The sequence below is a fragment of the Lontra canadensis genome, unplaced genomic scaffold (genome assembly GCF_010015895.1).
Source record: "Lontra canadensis isolate GAN:19392208 unplaced genomic scaffold, GSC_riverotter_1.0 scaffold25, whole genome shotgun sequence".
NCBI lineage: Eukaryota > Metazoa > Chordata > Mammalia > Carnivora > Mustelidae > Lontra > Lontra canadensis.
The window spans coordinates 2,067,228-2,086,340 of NW_022631019.1; the positions used below are offsets into that span (position 1 = coordinate 2,067,228).

At 63.8% G+C, this 19,113-nt stretch overlaps 2 protein-coding genes across 3 annotated transcripts; both read left to right on the plus strand.

Annotated features, from left to right (window-relative positions):
• The first annotated feature begins 201 nt into the window (after window positions 1-201).
• On the plus strand, window positions 202-13,500 carry CCDC27 (coiled-coil domain containing 27). Its single transcript, XM_032863232.1, has 12 exons — window positions 202-390; window positions 855-990; window positions 2,055-2,165; window positions 2,743-2,900; window positions 5,125-5,304; window positions 6,372-6,461; window positions 6,740-6,887; window positions 7,310-7,440; window positions 9,450-9,527; window positions 9,817-10,029; window positions 11,929-12,033; window positions 13,333-13,500. The coding sequence occupies exons 1-12, from the start codon at window positions 202-204 to the stop codon at window positions 13,456-13,458; spliced, it is 1,665 nt and encodes a 554-aa protein (XP_032719123.1). The 3' UTR covers window positions 13,459-13,500.
• Window positions 13,501-14,512: 1,012 nt separating this feature from the next.
• SMIM1 (small integral membrane protein 1 (Vel blood group)) lies at window positions 14,513-17,214 on the plus strand. Of its 2 annotated transcripts, none has more exons than XM_032863233.1 (4): window positions 14,513-14,546; window positions 14,811-14,948; window positions 16,567-16,685; window positions 16,966-17,214. In XM_032863233.1, exons 3-4 carry the CDS (start codon window positions 16,576-16,578, stop codon window positions 17,090-17,092), a joined length of 237 nt encoding a protein of 78 aa, XP_032719124.1. In that variant the 5' UTR covers window positions 14,513-14,546; window positions 14,811-14,948; window positions 16,567-16,575; the 3' UTR covers window positions 17,093-17,214. The 2 variants fall into 2 exon arrangements, with proteins under 2 accessions (XP_032719124.1, XP_032719125.1); XM_032863234.1 differs by having other exon boundaries at window positions 14,524-14,564.
• The last annotated feature ends 1,899 nt before the right edge of the window (window positions 17,215-19,113 follow it).

Consider the following 19,113-nt stretch of genomic DNA (forward strand, 5'->3'; position numbering starts at 1 on the left):
CTATGGAGACATCTGTGATGCCATACGCGCTCCCAGGATCCCACAGGACGTAGAGCTTCCGAAGTTGGTCGCGTCCAGTGCTGTGTCCGGCAGCAGGTCCACGCTCAAGCCGCTGCTCCCCTCGACACCTTGCTCTAGGCAGAGAGGCGCACAGGGGCTGTCCGTGCAAGGCACCCCCTGTCCCCCCGCCCCGCCCCAAGGATGGTGCCCTTTGGCAGAGCCAGCCCGCCCGAGAAGCAGAGCGTGGTGCCCAGCCTGATGGAGAAGGGCCTGATGCTTCTCCAGTGCATGGCCAGCCGGGACAACCTGGTCCCGGAATGGAAACTCCGCCGGAGACAGCAGTCCCTCAGCAAGTCGGCTCAGGCCATCAGCCGCTTCTACAGGAAGAAGGTGCGGGGTCTGGGAAGGGGGACAGCCGGGCCACGGCACAGCTAATGCAGGGCTGGCCTGCTTCTCGCCCTTGACGGAGGACCTCAGAGCCTGGGTGCCTGACACAGTTTTCCGAGTAGGCTTTGATGATGGACGAAGATGGGCTGATTCTGGCCGTGCAAAGAACTGGCAGCCCAGAAGCCTGGGAGAGAAGGTGGCCTTCCGCCCTAAGCCTTCGGGGGTCGGAGGGGGCTCAAAAAAGAGCGAAGTAGGGGGAAGAGAGGAGGAGGAAGGGACAGAGCAGCTGGCAGGCTCCCGAATCCACCATGGGCTCAGGGAGACAAGAGAGTCAGGCCCCAGATGGATGTCAGCAGTTTCTCCAGTGGGAGCGTGTGCCTGTCCTGAAGTCTGCGGTTCCTGGGGACGGGGGCAGATGGCTGTGGTCGGTGCACATGGCTTCCAGGGTCTTGCTGTCCCCACTCCAGCAGGGCGAGTACAAGCAAGCCCCCAGCCCCGAGGACACCAGCTTCACGGCCAAACTGGATGAGCTAAGAAAGGCGTTTCTCGAGCGTCCTGGCTGCCCTCAGTTCAGCACCAAGGCCACGTCCATGTCTCATTACGGTGAGAGCCACCCACGAGGGGGCCCCGGCGTGGAAACGACCTCCCTCCCAGGAGGAGTGGGATGACCTTCCCGACCCTGGTCAGCCAGAGCGGCGGCCAGTGGTGGGAACTCACTGTGCGGGCAGATGCACCAGCTCGAGCACGCCCATGGCTGGCGGCAGGGGTGGGGGAAGGGAAAGCCTCTTGCTTTTTCCTTTTTCTCTTGCATTTCTCATTCACCAGACTCAGTAGGATTGGGGGCAGGGGAGAGGGAGAAGCTTCCAAAATTCTAGAAGCTGCAGGAAAGAGGTCATGAGGCCAAAGATAGGAACAAACCCTGGTAAGGAGCCCAGCCACCATCTGGTGTGACCTCATGTCATTCTGACCTGGGAGAGCAGGAGGCTTTGAGAGAGTAGCCAGGCACTCAGAGGTCACAGGGGACAGTGGCCAGGCCGGCAGTGCCCCATGCCTCCCAGTTCCTGGGCCTGCACTGGTGCACGTCCCCACAGGGGGCAGGGACATGGAGGCTTAGCGCCTGTGGCTAGCGATGGGGGCCTTGTTCATGTTAGAAGCAGGAGCCCTGACCCATGCAGGCCCTGAGCTCCCCTTTCTCAGGGCTGGAACTTCAGAGAGTGGCCAGTATTCCCGGTCCATGAATTCTGGCAGTGTTGGGATGGGCTGAAGGGTCATATTGTGTCCTACATGCAGTCCACAGGGCCCCGGCCACTGGCGTGATTCCTGATGGCTGAGGAGAGATGGGGTCTGCCCCTCTGGGTAGAAGGGCCTTTCAGAGACTTCGAGGCTGAGCCATGTGTCAGAAGGGAACTCGGGCCCTTCCAGGACCTTCCAGGAGGGCCACCAGTTTGCAGAGATTAAGTTGCACCTGGGCTGTTCCTGGTGGGCACACGAATGGTAGGCGGGAGGACAGAGTTAGTCGCGGGGTTCAATCCCGTACATCCGCTGAGAAAAGTCACCTTTAATCCCACTTGAAGTTTAAAAAGAAAGGAAATCGTCGTCCCTGCCTGGGAGTTCTTGGGAAGATGTGGCCTTAGCTGCCATCAGCAGGTGTTTCTAACCCTCTGCAGGCTCAGCCGCCTCGGCCCAGGTGGCTGAGGAGTTGTGCACCGGCTCTGATTCCCGGAAGGTGACCCAGGACCCGTCCTGCAGCCAGTGGGCCTCGGACACGAAGGTGGACGGTGAGGGCAGGGCCTGCTGCCACCGGGATGAGCATGGCCCTGGGGTCCTCTCCTTGGCACACAAGCTCTGGGGCCTCTGCCTGCACCTGCCAGGGCCGCTGCTCCCCCCGGGGCTCCCTGATCGTGCCCGCATGGGACTCCCTTCCCAGGACCCCCTGCCCGACCCTACGGCCCTTACAGAGGATGCATCCCTCCTCGAGTAGAACGTGCTGTTCCCACACACAAATGGGCTTGCTTCGGTCTATCCAAAGATGATCTCCGCACACAGAGGTCTCCTTCGTCTGAATGCGAGGAAACCCCACACAAATGTCCAGGCCATGAGCGTGACCCCTGGTATCCTGGCTCCCACCCTCTGGGGGTCTCCAAGGGCTGTTTTGACCATCTCCCTCCATTTCTCCCACACACACAGGGACAGATGGGGAGGGACGGACGTAGGCGGCCAGCAGGAGGAGGCGTGGAGGAGCCCAGCTGGGCATTGAAGGGTTTCCTTGTGGGGTCTTGTGAGGAGGACACCCCCGTGGAAGGCCCCAGGGCAGCTCAGCCCGCAAAGAGTCTGACGCCCGTGGCTTCTCCACAGGGCACCTCCTTCCCTTTAGTAAGAGTGCCTGTGAGTTCAACTACTTGCGGAAGAGGAGCGAATCCCAGACCATGAGCCCGGTGCCCAGCAGCCCCGTCCTGGCGCCGAGCTACCCGAAGAGGCGGCTACCCTGGTACATCTCGGTCATCCACGAGAAGGTACGGCCGCGGGCACAGAGCCCTGAGCGGCAGCGCGACCCTGGCGCCCCTGCTTGAGAGGAGGCCCGGCCAGCTCTCTTGTTCGGGTGTCTGCTTAGCTGTCCAAGCAGGTCCCCAGACGCGGCCAAAAAGGACCCCCAGGACCCTCCTTAGGCTCCCATGACTCGGCTCTTTTCCAGACCTTCGGGCCTGCTGGCGGGCTGAGCAGGCAGGGTCTTGTCCCCACTGGTGAGCGGGGTCCGCACGTCTCATGACGTCACCATCCATACCTTTGACCCACCATTTCCACTGAAGAGGATATATTCTTGAAAACAGTAGTGATCGGCTCCGTGAGCAGAGGCCCGCCTGTGAGTTCACCGGCCGTGATGTCACACTCGGTGTCACCGTTTCCGACAGCCTGGCCCGCCGGTCCCGTCATTCCCTCGTTGGCCTTCGGTGTCAGAGTCACTGTGGCCTTAAAGCGAGCAATCAAGACGTGGGGAGGTGTCTTCTCTCTCCGCTTTGCTCTCTGGAGGAGTCTGCGTGAGGGGAGGCATCCGGCTCTGAGAGCTGCTGACTCAGATTCGCTTCCTTGAAAGAGGCTCGGGCTTCCTTCTCCCTCTTGTTCCAGTGTAGATAAGCCATGTTTTTCAAGGAATGTGTCCGTTTCATGTAAACGTTCCGATTTATTCGCCCGAGCCTGTGCCCGATGGTCTCTTCATACCCCCTCCTGGCTGCAGGGGGGAGGGGAGAGAGCCTCTTTTCCATTCCCCACAGCGCTAACTTGGGCCTCGTTTCTCCCGTTCTTCGAATGGTGGTTTGAGAGCTCCTGAGGCTTTCGTGTGGGGCAGCTGGTGGGTGCGCGATGCCCAGACGTGGCTCCACGGGCCTTCATGTCACCTTTACTCCCGACGCTCTGCATTTTCTGACAGACGTCGCCGTTTCAGAAGTGCCCGTATCCTGTGACTGCTTTCGGGAAAGCCTGAGGCTAGAGTGAAGCGGAGACACGCAGTTTTATGTCAACCGAAGTTCTTCGCAAACCACGGAAAGGAGAACGCTCCCTCGTGGGAAGTGGCCACGAGAGGGGCTTCAGGCTCAGCTGCCTCCAGGAGCTTGGAAGCTGACCTTAGGGTTCTCTTTCTCTCGTCTCCACCTGGTGTGAGCTGGCAGAGGTAGCTCGTCTCCCCTAGAGGCAAGACAGCCACCTGCAGCGACATGCTGGGATGATGTCCACTCAGCGGCCCCAGGGGACACGAGCGTTCCCTTTCCGGCAGCAGCCATCTGCTGCGAGACAGGCGCATGGGTCTGGATCACCATGGCCCCAGGGGAAGGAGTGTGCTTTCTGCCAAGCTATTTTAGCTTAGTCTGTACATAATTCCGTGCACCCGTGAGATCCCCGAGGTCCGGCCACACCTGCCCCCTTCCCCTCTCCCGCCTCCGCCTGGGTCCTCTGCGCTCCCGTCCTTGTTGCTCCCTCCCTTCCGCCGTAGCCTCTTTCCCGGATCCCTCCGGTGGATGCCCAGGCGCTGCTCTCCTTGCCTGCCCTGGCCCACGCGTGGGTGGCTGTGCGTCTGTCCTCTCCGCAGCTCAGCCTCACCGCACAAGTCTCAATACTTGGTGTTGATATCTTGAAGTTGTGGAGCTGAATCTTGATAATGTTCATTATCGTTCTGCTTGAGACATTGTCTCTCTTCCTCTGTGCCTTTTGGTTCTTTGATGCACGGGCCTCACAGGAGCCTCGCACTTCGATCCCAGATATCTGGAGGAGTTCCGAGTTCCTTTCCTGTCCCTCCTGGGACGGCGTGGGGTCCACCGCCGGCCCCACGGTCTTCCTTTTCTGTGCTCGCTGTTCAAAACGCCGATGGCTAGTCCTTGGCTCCAAACACGTCACACCCCGTCTCCGCCGCCGAGATCATGAGATTAGACGGGGGAGGGGCAGAGGGTCTGGCTCCCTGACCCGCCCCAGGGGGTGGCTTCGGAGCGTGCTGCTGGCTCGGTTCGGTTCGGGGCGTGAGGAGGAACGGTGTCCCCCGCTGCGACTGGAGGCTGGCCAGGCCCAGGCCTGAAAGGGAGGCGGCTCAAGCCTCTCCCGGTGAGGATTCGGGCCCCCCGTGGGCAGGAGCGCCTGGGATGTCAGGTCTGCTCTTTGTGGGCTCGGAGATGTGGCTGTGCCGGTGCCCAGGGAGGGCGGGAGGGCGGGGGCAGCCGGCGCGGCGTCCGGGGCTGCCCGCGCGTTTGTGCCCAGGATCGCTGCCTGCTGTCGCTGGGGGAGGAGGTAAAGCGTCTGTCCGAGCTGGAGCCGCGGCTGCGGAAGGAAGAGGAGGAGGTCCTGGCCCTCCAGGAGGAGAGGGAGGCCTTGAAGAGGCAGCTGAAGTGCCTCCTGAAAAGCAAAGGCCAGGAGACATGTGTGTGCCAGTGCGTGAAGGTGAGTAGGGGCCGAGCCACGGGCTCTGCTCTCAACCGCCCGAAGGTCCTGGTGGCCACAGGCCCCTGGCTAAGGGCCCATCATCCCGGGAGGTTGTCACGTCCTCAGGGGAGCTCAGACCCCTGTGCTAGGCTGCCAGCTTGCTCTCACGCCTGGGACAGGTCATGTCACTCTCTGGGCTCAGTTTCCTTATCTGTAAGATGAGGGCCGGACCCCCTGAGATCCTGGAGGTTGAAAGGCCCCCAGCAGCTGAAGTCTCCCGCCCTGGCTTAGCCATGGTCCCCGCAGGCACGGTGGCCCGGATTCACCCCATTTGTTCCGGCTGTCAGGTGCTCAGGGTCCTTGCCTATAAAGCAGGGAGAGGGGGGCTGCCCCTCCCCAGGTCTGGGCAGAGGACCTGGGGAGGGGGGCAGTCAGTCACCTGGTCTTTTTAAAACCTGATTTCCTTCATACCTGGGGATACACCCTGGCATTAGGCCAGGGGCACACATGAGGTGGGGTGGGGCCTCAGATCATCACATAATCCCCAAGATGCCACCCGAGCAAGCTGCCACACTCATGGATGGCGTCATGCCAGCGGGGGGGCAGGGTAGCAGGCGTTTGAAGAGGCCTGGGAGCATTGGCTTGCCTTCACTGTTCCCTGGCCTCTGGGGGCTGTTAGAGAGGCGTGAGCCCACACTGGGCCTGCAGGGACAGGCAACGGGGGTACGGCAGGCTGGCCCTCCACTCTTGGAACAAAGCAGGGGTGCCCACTGCTGCAAGGCCGTTCCCTGGGGCTGATCCAGGGGAGCCAGAAACCACACTGTTCCTAGGGCTGCCCCTTGGCTGGTCACCATCCCCGAAGGGGGGCCCATCTGCAGGTCACCGTCCCCCCAGGGGGGCCCATCTGTAGGTCAACACCCACTTTCTCACCAAGACGGCGCCCTTGGGAGACAGACACCGGGTCCCCCTCTCCCCGGCAATGTGGAGAGGCTACTGTCTCCTTGCAGAAGGACAGGTCTCAGCAGGTCACCTGGGGGAGCTGAGGGTGCACTTTGGAACCCTGGGGCTCATGCGGACTCTTCCAGGACCCTGTGCCAAAGCCCGCTGGGAGGCTGAGCATCCTGAAGACCTTCCTCAGAGATGAGGAGTTGCTGCAGCGCTGGAGGCAGGTGCGGGCCGGCCGGACCCTGAGCGGGCAGGCGGGGCCCCAGGCTACCTGTCCAGGGCTGCTGGGCGATGCTGGTGTGCTCCCTGCAGCTCCAAACGTCGGCCTCAGCCATGCCTGCGGGGACCAGGTGCAGGGTGGCAGGGCAGCTCCCAGAAAAGGGACTCCAGCCCTCCTGTCCCAGGGAGGCCGGGCAGTGGTGGTCTCCAGAGACTGTCATGGCAGTGGGCGGTGTGCTCCCTCGCCCCTGCACTCCTGCCTAGGACCCCTTCCCTCTCCTGGCATCAGGAGGAGTCTGCCCTGATCTGCCGAGGCAAGGACCTGGACAACGTTGGCGCCCAAGAGGAAGAGGCTGCAGGCGCGGAGGCAGAGGCGGCGGAGGATGAGGAAGGGAAGGGCCCAGGAGGCAGGAAGGGGGCTGCACCCAAGGAGGGGGGTGAGGAACAGGAGCAGCTGGAGGAGGAGGAGGAGGAGGTGGAGGAGGTGGAGGAGGAGGAGGAGGAGGAGGAGGTGGAGCTGGAGCTGGAGGAGGAGAAGGAGGAGGAGGAGGAGGAGGACCAGTGCAGGCGGAGCTCCCGCTCCCTGGAGGAGGCTTTTGAGCAGGAGCTGATAGCCCAGCTGGAGGGGTACGAGCAGGTGATCCAGGAGTTCCAGGCAGACCTGGAGATCACAAGGACCAGATACTCGCTCGCAACAGGTGGGGCCCTGGGGGCCCGGGGGTCCCGAGAGGGAGGGAGGCCCAGGGGACTGAGGGACACAGGCAGGAGGCAGCCGTCCTCAGCCTGGGGCCACGGAGCCCGTCTGTCTCGGCGTCCCAGCCCCCTGCCCTCTCTCTCCTCCTCCCCACGCATCACACAGGGACTATCGCATCTTTACGACGCCAAGTGGATTTCCAGGAAGCCCAACTGCAGACGTTGAGCACGGAGAACGAGACACTGCGGAAGGAGCTCCGGGAGCGGAAGGAACAGTTACAAGCCATGTCCAACAAGGTGCTGTGCCCCATCATGCAGTGGGCACCAGCAGCCCCACCCATCCCGCCATCCTGAGGCGGGACGGCCCGTCCTGGGTCACACACGCCCCCTGGCCCTGCACTGCCCACTGGCCCGCACTGTCCTCCCTAGTCTGCTAGTCTGCTTGGCTCCTGGCCACCTCACCAGCATCCCCGCATGCTCGGGTCCCAGGGTTAAGCATGTGCCGGTCCCCCGAGCCCCACCTCTGCTAAGCGTTTTGTTTAATCGAAGTTATTCATGAGCACAGCCTAAAGAATGAAATAATCTCACAGGTTTGTCATCCAACAGGGGCGTGTCCCATCCTGGCCCCTCTCGTGGGCCCATCCCCTGGGCCGACTGCTCTCAGTTCTTCCTTAGGAATCACTTTGCAGGTCTCCAGATGGCTTCTAACGTCCATCCTGGAATTTTCTCCATCCTCGCATGATCTAGTGCTTCCCTCTTTCCTCCCACTCCTGGGGCCCCCAGCACAAGGAGGTCAGCCTCCCGCCAGTGCCGTCCCACCACGATGGGGTGCTCGGGGTATGGTTGTCAGCAGCTCATGCCCATCTGGGACTCAAAGGCAGGTTTTGCCAAACAGGATTAAGGTTTCTTTTCTTTTCTGATCTACTCCTGTGTTTTCACTGGAGCGCATCCTGCAATAGTCTTCTGACGAAAGAATGATTGTGTGTAAATTTGGGGGGCACATATCCTGCTAATGTCCTTATTGTACACATCAATAGAATTTGGTGGGATACCAAACCGCAGCTGGGAGAGCACTCTGCGTCTGCAGTGAAGGCACTGCCCGTGGGCCCTCGCAGCAGGGGTTGCTGGGGGAAGCCCTGCTCATTCCCAACTCTCGCTTGCCTGGGATTGCGGTCTGGGTCCGCTGCTGTCTCTACAGAAAACCACTGGGCTCTGTCTTTGTCCCAGGTGTCCTGAAACTCCGCTCTGGAAGTTTACATTATTTTGTTTTTTCTTCCCTCTGTCTTTTTCTTGAACCCTCCTCCTGGAGTCCCCGGGCCCCTGTACCACCTCCTCTTGCTGTCTGCTCCCTCCTGCTCCCCATCTCCGGGTCATCTGCTCTACTGCCCATGTTCCTGGCACTTTACCCAGTCAACTCCTGTGCTCTGCTTTCTCCCATGGATGGTTTCTGAGCTCTCCCTTGTTCTCTGAACGCCCTTTCTTCTTTCATTTCACGATTCAGTGTCTTGTCTATCCCTTACGGAACACTCACCATAGCTGGGCTCAACTTCCCCAGCCCTTGTAATCCCCTGCAATTGCCCTGCGTCCCTGTCTTGGTGTCTGTCATTCCTGAGAGAGCCTCACTCAAGCCAGAGCCGAGTGGGGTCTCTGAGCACGTGGTAGTACGTTTGTGCTTCACACGCATGGGCACGTGTGGGCCAAGCGTTTGAAGGTCATCTTGTTAGTTCTTCTGGGAACCTGGAAATTTCTTGCCTAGAATGAGAAGGCCTAGCTACTGGTGTTCTGGGAGCCAAGATGGGAAGACAGCAGGGGCGTTCACATTTGGCACCCACATCCCCCCTCTGGAGCCTGGGGGGTTCACCCTCCCCTGAGCCTGGCACCTCCCCAGCCAGAGACCCTCTGCTGTGCCCCCGACATCCAGCCTCCTGACACAGGACCATGGTGCAGGCTCCCGGCCGTTTGAAGGCAGGGACCGGTCTGCAGCTCTCAGTTTCTGGAAAAGTACCCAACAATCCTCCCCACATTAGGCTCCAGATCCAGAAGAACCAGGATTTCTGAGATTTAGGGACCAGAAGAGTGAGCTGGGCTTGTTTTCGACTCCCGCCCCTGCTGGCTGAGGATCTGGCCTTCCAGGCCCTACTCTCCAGCCCCCCACGTGTTTGCTGTCTTCCCCCCTTCTCGGCCTGGGCAGAAACCCCGCCGCTTTCACCGTACTGAGGCTCGGGGAGAAAAGCTGGACGCGAGCGCTCCGACGGTCCTCTTGCCCCCAAGTCCCCTGAGCCACCCCCCACCCGTCTGCCTTCCAGTTCTCCAACCTCAGGGAAGACAAGAAGCTCAAAGAGATGACGGGCATCACCGAGAAGGACAACCTTCTTCTCCGCCAGGTGACCGCCAGGTGGCCGCCAGGTGTGGTTGAACAGCCGGGTCGCTGTTCTGGCCGTCAGTCCTGACGGCGCCGGCAAGACGAGCCGGAAAGCCCTTGGCAGTGAGTCGGCCCCCGGCCGCGGCAGCCCCCGGGGAGCAGGAACGCGGGGAGCGCGCGCTCCCGCAGCCCCTCCGCCGTCGCTGGCTCCAGACCGACCGGGGCTCCTTTCGCGGGAGGGGCGGGCGGGGACGCAGGCGACCCGTTTGGGCCGAGGGGCCAACTCCCTTGCCCTCCCCGGCTCCGCGCAGCAAGTGTCGGAGCTGCAGAGCCAACTGGACAAGCAGGCGCGCGCCATCTCGGAGTACGACGCCAAGGTCAGCCAGCTGCAGGCGCAGGTGAGCCAGAACCAGAACCACCTGCAGAGACGGAAGTGGCTGCAGGAGGAGATGCTGAGCAAGAACGAACTGATCCAGCAGGCGGAGCAGCAGGCGCGCGTGGCCCTGGAGAGCGCCCAGTCCCGGGTAGGCCCCGCCCCGCGGGAGGCCGCCGCACGCGGGGAGGGCGGGGCCTGCGCGGGGAGGGCGGGGCCTCGGCGCGCGGCTGCTCCTAGCCCCGCCCCCGCACAGGGCAGGCGCTCCGGGAGCGCTGGCGGGGAGCGCGAAGGGCTGCAGGGGCTCGCACGGCTTGCGGGGTGGCGGGAGGGGCCCCCGAGGCCGGGCGGACCGCGTCCGGCTTGCGCCGTGAGGGGCACGAGGGTTGGGGTAGCCGGCCTGGAAGGAGCGCTCCGGGCCGGGCGCGTGGGGCAACGCCGTCTGTTTGTTGTCCTCGCGGAGCGCGCGTGCGTCCCGCGCGGCTCCGGGCGGCTCCGGGCAGCTTCCCCACCCGCCGGACGGTGCTGGGAAGCCGGTGTTCGTAGCGTCCTCGCTGCTCACGCAAGAGCCTGCAGCTGGAGGGGCGAGGAACCCCCCAGCCCCCTCGAGCTGCGCGGGGGTGCAGCTGGGGTGCGGGGAGCCCCACCCCGTGTCGGAGCCCCCATGCTGCAGGCCAGCAGAGGCACAGACAGAGGTGCAGGGCTCTCGGGCCGGAAGGAAATCAGCCAAGAGCTGACCCGATCCAGAATCCAAAAACCAGAAGGGACACCTCCCCCCTCCAGTGCCTGCTGTGGCGGGGCGTGATTGCCCCCACTCCCGCAGGGGCCAGCCTCCCGGTGGGTAGATCGGCAGCATCACCCAGGGCCCCCTTGCTCTCCTAAAACTGTTTGGGATCATCCGGTGGTCCCCCCGCTAGAATGTGGGTGAGGCATGGTGGCCCCGTCTGGTTCTCCCTGTGAGTTTGGTAGTGCCTGGAATACCGTGTTGAGAAAGTTTGTGGGGGCAGGTCTGGGGTCTGCAGGGAGTGGTGCGGAGCGGTGATCCGTGAGTAATGCCTGAGACAACCTGGGCTGTAGGGCACTGTGGCTGGACACCCAGGTGACCGTCACCCCTGCCCAGCAGGAGTCACCTCCCAGTACAGGGGACGAGGCCCCCATTCCCTCGGTAACCCCTACACTCCATAGGGAAGGGCTCAGAGCTAGCCTCAATCCACATTGGAAAAAAAGGAAGCCCCCTCCCCACCCAAGGTCCAGGGGCTCCTAACACGCCCTCTGTCACTTCAACGCTGTCCCGGGGCAAAGTGGACCGGCCTTCAGCCCTAGGGAGGCAGGGCAAGCTCCCTGGAGGCTGGCTCCCACGTGGCACTTCTGCATTGTCAGGGTTCTGTTCACGAGGAACTTGGGGGACCTGTCTGAGTGCTTCTGGGGTACAGATTGGAGGAGGTGGGCTGGAACACGGCACTCGCACGAGGATGCTGTCGGCAGCAAGACTAGACAGCCTTAGCTCCATCCTAGTTAACGCCTGGTTACCGCCCGGCTCCTGGCTGGTTAATGCGAACACGGTTCTTTCACTGACCCCAGGCACAAACTGCCTCACCCTCCAGAGAGCGGGAGGAAGGGCTGGGAGGACAGTGGGAGGACGACGGGAGGGACGGAGGGCCCGGTGTTCCCTTTGCTGCTAACAGTGAGGGGCTCATCGGCCAGCAGGGTGTTCCCCGGGGCCATCACAGAGTCTCACCCCGGGGCAGGAAGGGCCGTGCCAGTGCCCACGGGATGGCCTGGGGACACTTTGGAGAACTTGTACTGTTTTTTTCTTTTTTTGTACAGGTTTACTTCTTCAATTAAAAAAAAAAAAAAAGTAGTAGAAAGTCTTAAAGACTGAGTGCCCAGCCGCTCTGGGTCTGGGTTTTGATCGGGCACCTTCTAGCTCACAGGCGGACCTGCGGCCTCTCCAAACACTTCCAGTTCCTAAAGCTGGACAGATCTACCTTCTGGAAAGGTTCCCTCAGGGGTGGGCATGACTGGCTCCCCCCCTTGCCTTTGCTCACAGCTTGAGAGGCTGAGAAACAAGATCGTCCAGGCCACCTTCAGCACCTCTGGGGCCAAGTCCTTTGCTACTGAGATCTCCGACAATGACATTCTAGAAGCTTTGCAGGTATCCCTGGCACTGGGCTGCCTCCTGGTCCCCGAGGCTGTCTCCAGGGTGCCCCTTGCTGATCTGTGGCTGGGGACTGAGGGGACCCCTGTTCTTGTCCTGGCTGTGTCACCATTCACTGTGTAGCCCGGGATCATCCTTGCTCTCTGCTTGGGGAGAGGGGACCAGATCTCCCTCTGGTGAGGCTAGGCTGCTCTCAGCATTCGGATCCGGGGTGCAGTGGGGACGGGGCCGAGCTGCTGAGGTCCTGGAGGTTCTCCAGCAGCAGGAGCACCCCCCCCAGCTTCTGTCCTCTTTGGGGGCTGCTTCTTAGGACCTCAGCAGGACCCGGGCATGGTCCCCTTCCCTGGCCTTGGTTCAGGCTGTCATCTCACTGACCCCAAGCACAGGCCTCACAGCGGGAGGGCGGTACGGAGAAAGAGCGCGGGCTTTGGGGCTGGCAGGAGCAAGCCCCCCACCTCTGTGGGCCTCGGCTGACAAGCGGTGGGCTGCCTCATGGGAGAGAGCCTGTCCGCCTTCTGGGCACAGTGTTGGGGGTGGGGATCTGGGAGAAGAGCCCCTGACTGTCATGTGCTCTGTGCAGGACCCTATGGATTCTCATTAGGGGCCGCTTCTGTCCCCACGCTCCAAGCCTCCCATGGCACGGCCCTTTGCCTCAGCAGGTGCCTATGACCTTCCAGCACCCACATTTCCCCGAGCCCTGATTTCCTTCCTCTGTGTTGTGGGGTGGGGCCCTGTAGGGTAGCAATAGCCTGGTGGGGGGGACCTGCAAGAGGACCTGGGGAGAGGCCTCTGCCACCCAGCTCCTGTTGCTTGGTGTGGAGCGGGGGAAGGAGCGAGGGAAGGGGGGAGTCATCAGGAGCCCGCAGTAGCCAGGAAAGAAGCCCTTTCCTCTGCTGGACACCAAACAGTGATGTGCCAAAGCAGGAGAGGTGAGGGAGGGGGCCGGCCATCTCCCTGTGCCCGGGACAGACTCGATGGCCTCTGAGCTCTCTTGGTCTGGGCGGCTTGACGTTCTTGGAGGACATAAGTGGAACTAGGGCTGCTTCAGGGGAGAGGGGACTCCCGCCCACCTGTGGCAGGCATCTCTTCCCAACTCCGAATTCTGTGGCTTTATCTCGGGGGTGGGCTCAGCCCTGGTGGGGGTGTTTCCAGCCCGGAAGTTAGCAAATGCTACAGACCAGAGCTCTCCCCGCTGGAGAACAGAGCCACGGTCCGTGCACACCATTGCTGCGGGCCGGCCGCCCTCGTGGGGGGAGAGGCAGGGTCCCTGCAGCCTCGGCCTCGTCTCTGTCACAGAGGATCATCTCTGAGAGAGCCGACTACTACAGTCAGCTCAAACAGAAAGGCGTCAGAGTGCCCCCGCTGCAGCAGACAGAGGCCCTGTCCTACCTGAACAAGTCCAAGAAGACCACCTCCAAGTAGATGCAGCCCGGGCCCCCAGACGCCACCTGCCCGCCCAGCGGACGCGGGACCCAGCTCAGGGACCCCCTGTGTGGCCCGGCCTTTCCACTTTAGAATTAAACTCTGTCCTTGGCCATGGACTCAGCTCTTCCTTCTCTGGGGACTCATGGGGGCTTGGGGGACAAACACACTGCCCCCCCTTCCTGGGGAGACCCCCACACTGAGCCAGGGCCCACCCCAAGACCCCAGGCTTGGGAGGCCTGAGACCCGGTGCCCATCCGCTCCTTCCCTCCCCCCTGCTGCACAAACCCATGAGGTGGGGGCTCCCCTGGCTGGGGCACAGCTTGGACCGGTTTGGAAGGTGGTGGTGGCCGTTTTCTACCCCTGTTCCCGTCACTGCTGCCGGAGTGAAAGCTCTAGGAGGCCACGCACCCTGATCTGCGCGTTCGCCCGGTCTGCGTCCCGCACCTCTCAGGTTCGCGGCCCCGCAACGCGCTGAACGCAGGCACCCGAGTGCGGCGGCTGGTCTCGTCCCCCACTTCCACCCGCCTGCGTACGCAGCCGGCCCTTCCCGCTTCGCGCTCGCCGCGGGCCCAGTACTGGAGCCGAGGAACAGCGGGGACCCCCGCGCAGCTCCCCGGGCGCACCCTGGCTGGGCCACCTCACCGATCGGAGCGGAGCCGGGAGGCTCCAGGGCCCGCTTCTGCACCGGAGCCCGGCACCGGTGCGGTCTGGGGGTGGCCCGGCCCCCTCACCCCTGGGACCCCCGAGGGCCCTGCTGCCCGGGCAGCCCCCTCCCCTGCAGACCCCAGCCCACGGGGGGCCCCTCCTCTGCCGACCCCTCGCCCCCGCGGCACCTTCTCGTGGCCCCCGCTCCGCCGCAGCCCCGTCTCTCGCCTGCAGCCCCTACAGCCTTTCCCCCTCAGTACGCGCGCCCTCCCGCGGCGCCCTCCCAACACCTAGGGCCCGGGGTGGGCGCCCCGGTGCGGGCTTCGCCGCTGCCCCGCCCCCGGCCGCCCCGCCCCCAGGCCCCGCCCCTCCCGCCGGGACACGTCTGCGCGGCGCGGGGGACGGAGGGCGGTGGGACGCGCGTCCCGGTCAGCTTCGTGGTGAGGCGGGCGGAGGAGGTGGGCCTGCCGCGGCCTCCCTGCCTTGCGAGCGGCCGCCCGGGGGTCCCGGAGCTGCGGGGTGGGCGGGGGCGGGGGCTCGTAGCGCTGACCCGGCCGGGAGGCCACGTGCGGGAAATGTCCGCCGGCTCCTGCTGGCCGCGGGGACACTCCGGCGCCCGCTTCCGCTCCCGCTGCTCGCAGGGCCGCTCCCCTTCACCTTTTCTTCACTTTGTTTCTGTTGTTGTTGTTTTTTTTTTTTTGGAGGCCTCGGGGATCCGCTGCTCGTCGGACCTTGACCTGCGGCCTGGGAGGAGGCGGGCGAGATCCACTGGCCGGGCTCTGACCGCCTGACCGCCTTCCTGGGCGCCGGAGTCCGGGCCCCCACGCCAGGACTCTCCCTTCGTAAGCTGTGGGCGCCTCAGGTGCTTTGGGGGAGAAGGGGTCTGAGGTATGCGGTGGTAGCCCCAGAGGGTCCCCAGCTTGGGTGTCTCCAGGTACCGGGGGACCCTGCGGGGCTGGGGGCTGGAGAGCCAGGCCCTCAGGATCCCCTCTCTGGGCACCTCCCCAGCTTCTGGCGGCTCCATCCAGCCGAGGTGGCTTCAGAGCCACCACCTAGTCTCCGTCAGGTGGGAGTGCTTTCCCCTGCCGGCTGCAGGAGCCCAGGCTTGAGCAGGTGGGGCTCACTCTTCTCAAGAAGCCCAAGGGTGGGTGAGGGCTGGTGTTGCAGGGGTATCTGGGTTGCAGTGTGGCTTCTGCAGCTCCGGCCATCGTGCGAGGGCAGGAGGAAAGTGGCTGCTATTTTTTTGGTCAAAGTGAGAAACCGTGAGCTCTGCTCCACTCCAGCCCTTTGCGGGCCTCCCGGTGACGTGGGAAAGCAAGCGCCAAAGTATTAAGCTTGTCTTAGCCCCCCGCTGTCATTTGGGGTGGCACATTGCTGCTGGGACAGAATGGGGACTCTGCCCACGGGCGGCAGGAGGGGACATCAGGTAGGCAGCCCCAGAGTCGGCCCGGAGCCCCTTTCCCAGACATACCTGGGGAAGCGCAGCCCACACTGTGCAGACACGCGGCCTCCCTTGGCCCTGGGAACAGCCACTGATCAGAGTGGCTGCGGCAAAGCAGGTGCCCCGACCTGAGACTAGCTGAGATGCAGGTCTTGTGGCTCGGAGACAAGCTCCCTTCCTTCCGTCCGCTGGCCTGGGATGGGGGGAGGGTGGACGCAGAGGCACGTCGGGAGGGTACAAACTGCCGTCTCATGAGGTTCTGGGTTAGCCTCTTGCTATTCATGGGCCTGCTGTGCCTTTAAGCCTCTCTCCCGGGTTCCGTGGAAGGGGGTCCCTAGAAGGGAGACCCCTGCATCTCCAGCTCCTGCACTCCCAGCAGGCCCAGGGACCCACAGGCTCTGGCTTTTCCTGTAGGCGGTGTGGGGGAGGGGCTGCCACTGGAACCGGCTGGAGGACACAGGACGCAGCTGCCGGTGCTCTGGACGCTCCAGGCCTCCGGGGAGGGTCTGGCCCGTACCAGCCGCCGCCCCGTCCCTTGCCTTCCCAGCCTCTGGAGAAGCTCTGGGGCCTTATCAGTCAGGAATGGGGAGGGAAGGCAGGCAGTTATGAGGTCAAGGACCCATGGTTTCGGCCAGGGCGGCCTCAGCTATGCCAGAGCCCCCTCTCCTCCTCCTCCGGACTGGGCTGGGTGGGGACAGCCTCTCACATTCCTGAGGGACGGGTTTGCAGCCTCCCGGGGTTGGAATTCTGCCTTGGCTTCCTCCCATGTGACCCTGAGCAAGTGGCCGGTCCACTTGGAGTCCTGGTCCCCTGGGAAGCCAGGTGAGAAGATGGGGGAGGGGCAGCCAGCCCACAAACCCTCCGGCCGACCCTGGCCTTCACCTCACTGCAGCCCCACACAGAGCCCCAGCCACTGCGCTCACTGGGGCCATGGGTTACGTGGAGTCGGGGCCCGCATGCCTGCCTTGGTCCCCCTGCCCGTGAGTGCTTCCGCCCACCTCCTGCCCCTCTTTCCGTAGCTCTGCAGCATGCAGCCCCAGGACAGTGGCGTCCAGTACAGCAGGTGGGATGACCGCAGCCGGGACGAGGTCCATGTGGCGGCCGGGTCCAGCGCAGAGGCGGCCTGGAGCTGGGCGCGGTGAGGACCCACAGGCCTGCGGGAGGAGCCTCCGCCTCCTGTCCCTCCTGATGGCTTCTGTGCTGCAGGGCGCCCCACCCCGGCCCCAGCAGTCCCGGCCAACCTGGGCTCTGCACTTCCGCGTGCGGCTTCCCTCGCTGGGGTCCCTCCTGTCTCCCGAGTCGGCAGAGTGCACAGGCCACCCTCCTTCGGGGTCCCCCTGCTCCAGGGCCCTCTCCCTTCCAGCCTAGCCCCCCAGTCCACTCAGGACGGGCTCATGTGTGGGTGCTTCTCTCCCTAGGATCTCCCGGAAGCTGTGCTCGGGCAAGCTGGGCATTGCCATGAAGGTGCTGGGCGGAGTGGCAGTCTTCTGGGCCATCTTCATCCTCGGCTATCTCACTGGTTACTACGTGCACAAGTGCAAATGAGGCTGTCCCAATGCGGACGCTCGGGGCCGGCTGCCCGTGCGCGGGGACGTGGGCTTGGATGGACCCCTGTATACCAGCACCACTTTGTGTACACAGAACCCCATATATACAGTCCTCGCGTACGGAAGACTCTTCTCTCTGGACAGACGTCCCCCCCTCGCCCTTGCTGTGGTCACTGGCCAGCACGTGGGCACACAGGTGCACATGCCTGGCAGCACGTAGCTAGCCCGGGACACGCGTGGCTGGGAGAGGGGCCCGCTGGAGCTGGGACTGTAGGACACGCCCCCATGGCCCCTGCAGGGAGAGGTCCTCCCTGGGCGGGCCTCTGCCCACCCTCCCAGGGCGGAGAACCCATCCTGGAAGTTGGTCTTGAGGGGGTGGGGGTGGGGAGTGGGAGGGGTGGAGTCTCTGCCCTTGTCTGGGGCCCACCGCCCAGTCTTCCCTGCTGTGAACGGGGGTGTCCCCCTTGAGGGAGCGGATCCAGTGGGAAGGCACTTCCCCGCCGGGCCCTGTGGGAGCCCGTGTGCTGAGGCAGCCATTAAAAGTCTGTTGAATGAAGGGTGGGTGAAAGCCTCTTCCACCGGGCCCCAGGCGCCCTGCGTGAGGCCAGCTAGAGATCACTCGACAACAGTGGGAAGCTTGTGGGAAGGGCCTGTCCTCCCTCCCACTTGGCTCTGGGCCTTGGAATGTGTCTGCCTGGCTGGGCCTTCTTGTGGGACGTGAGCCCCTGGGGCAGGCCCGAGGACTGGCCACTGGTGGGACCTGTTCCTGCCTCACCTGACTGGCCTCGGACAAGGCCTCTCGGCTCAGGGCTCCAGTCCTGTCCCCCTGCCTTGCCCCCAGTGGGTGCCCTCTGGGCCCTCTGTTCACCCCCGCCTACTGACTATAAGCTCACAGCTCAGGCCCCATAAACCTTTGCCAGAAACACCTTAGCAGAGTGCTTCCCAGACAACTGAGGGCAGGAGATGCCGGACAGCCACTGTCCTCTTGGGCCCCGAGACTGGAGGTCACATGGCAGATCTGGGTGTCAGGTGCCAAGCTGGCAGGGGCGGACAGAAACCCCTTAAGACTGGCCTGCCTGTTAGGGATGGCTGCACCACGCCGGTGGTCCCACCACGCCGGTGGTCCCCGGCTCTGCCCACAGGAGGGAGGGGTGCCTGGTGGGCCTGGCCTGGGTTGGGGTCTCCAAGCAGTGACGGGGGCCGGCTGGGGTAGGGAAGCTGGTTAAGGGGCAGAGGGGCTAGTCCAGCCGGCCCTAGTCTCTGGGCCTCGGCACCTGTCTCCAAGACCCGTTTCCCAGCCCTGTTGGGCCACACTTGGGGATGGAGGGGTGCCAGCCAGCTGGCATGTACCCAGCCTTACCCTGGAGCCACCGCTGGGGGGGCATGGCTGGGCTGCACAGCCTCCATGGGCTCTAAGATGTTGGCAGTTTCCCCGGAGGTGCAGGGGCTGGGTCTCCCCAAGACTGGGTGCAGCCTCTGCCAAGAGCCTGGCCAGGGCACTGGACAGAAGAGGAGGGCCCCTGGCGGCTGCCTGCCCAGCATTTCTGAGGTCACTCTACCCCTACCCCCCCCACTTCCAAAACGCCCAGCAGGCTTCAGGGTCCCCCCACCTCAGCAGCCCCAGGCAGAGCGCAGTGAGTGTGTGGGACAGGTCAGACTAGAGGGGCTGGGGGCAGGGCCCGAGCACAGCAAGGAGGGAGCACAGAGCAGGTGGGGGCAGCAAGCACATGTGGTCCACATGCGAGGGGCACTATGGGGAACCAGTCCCAGGACGGTGCCCTCAGCCCCTCCAGCTCAGACCAGCACTGCCCAGTGATCCCCGCGGGTCCTCCCTGGCTTGGGGGGAGGGCACCGTGTGGGCTACAGCCGATGACAAAAGCCATCAAGACCCAGCCTTCATGCTCCATGCACCCTGAGGCCCAGCGGGTGTCCGGACGGAGCAGGGTGCAGCGGCGGCTCCCTGGCGCACGCGCATGTCCCCGCCGCGGGCTGCAACGGGCTGCTGTGCGGGGAGGCTGT

Coding starts and splice junctions, on each gene's coding strand:
- CCDC27 (XM_032863232.1), top strand. CDS start 202: ATGGTGCCCTTTGGCAGAGCCAGCCCGCCCGAGAAGCAGAGCGTGGTG. Junction 991..2,054: donor CACGTCCATGTCTCATTACG/GTGAGAGCCACC, acceptor AACCCTCTGCAG/GCTCAGCCGCCTCGGCCCAG. Junction 10,030..11,928: donor TGGAGAGCGCCCAGTCCCGG/GTAGGCCCCGCC, acceptor CTTTGCTCACAG/CTTGAGAGGCTGAGAAACAA.
- SMIM1 (XM_032863233.1), top strand. CDS start 16,576: ATGCAGCCCCAGGACAGTGGCGTCCAGTACAGCAGGTGGGATGACCGC. Junction 16,686..16,965: donor GCGGCCTGGAGCTGGGCGCG/GTGAGGACCCAC, acceptor TTCTCTCCCTAG/GATCTCCCGGAAGCTGTGCT.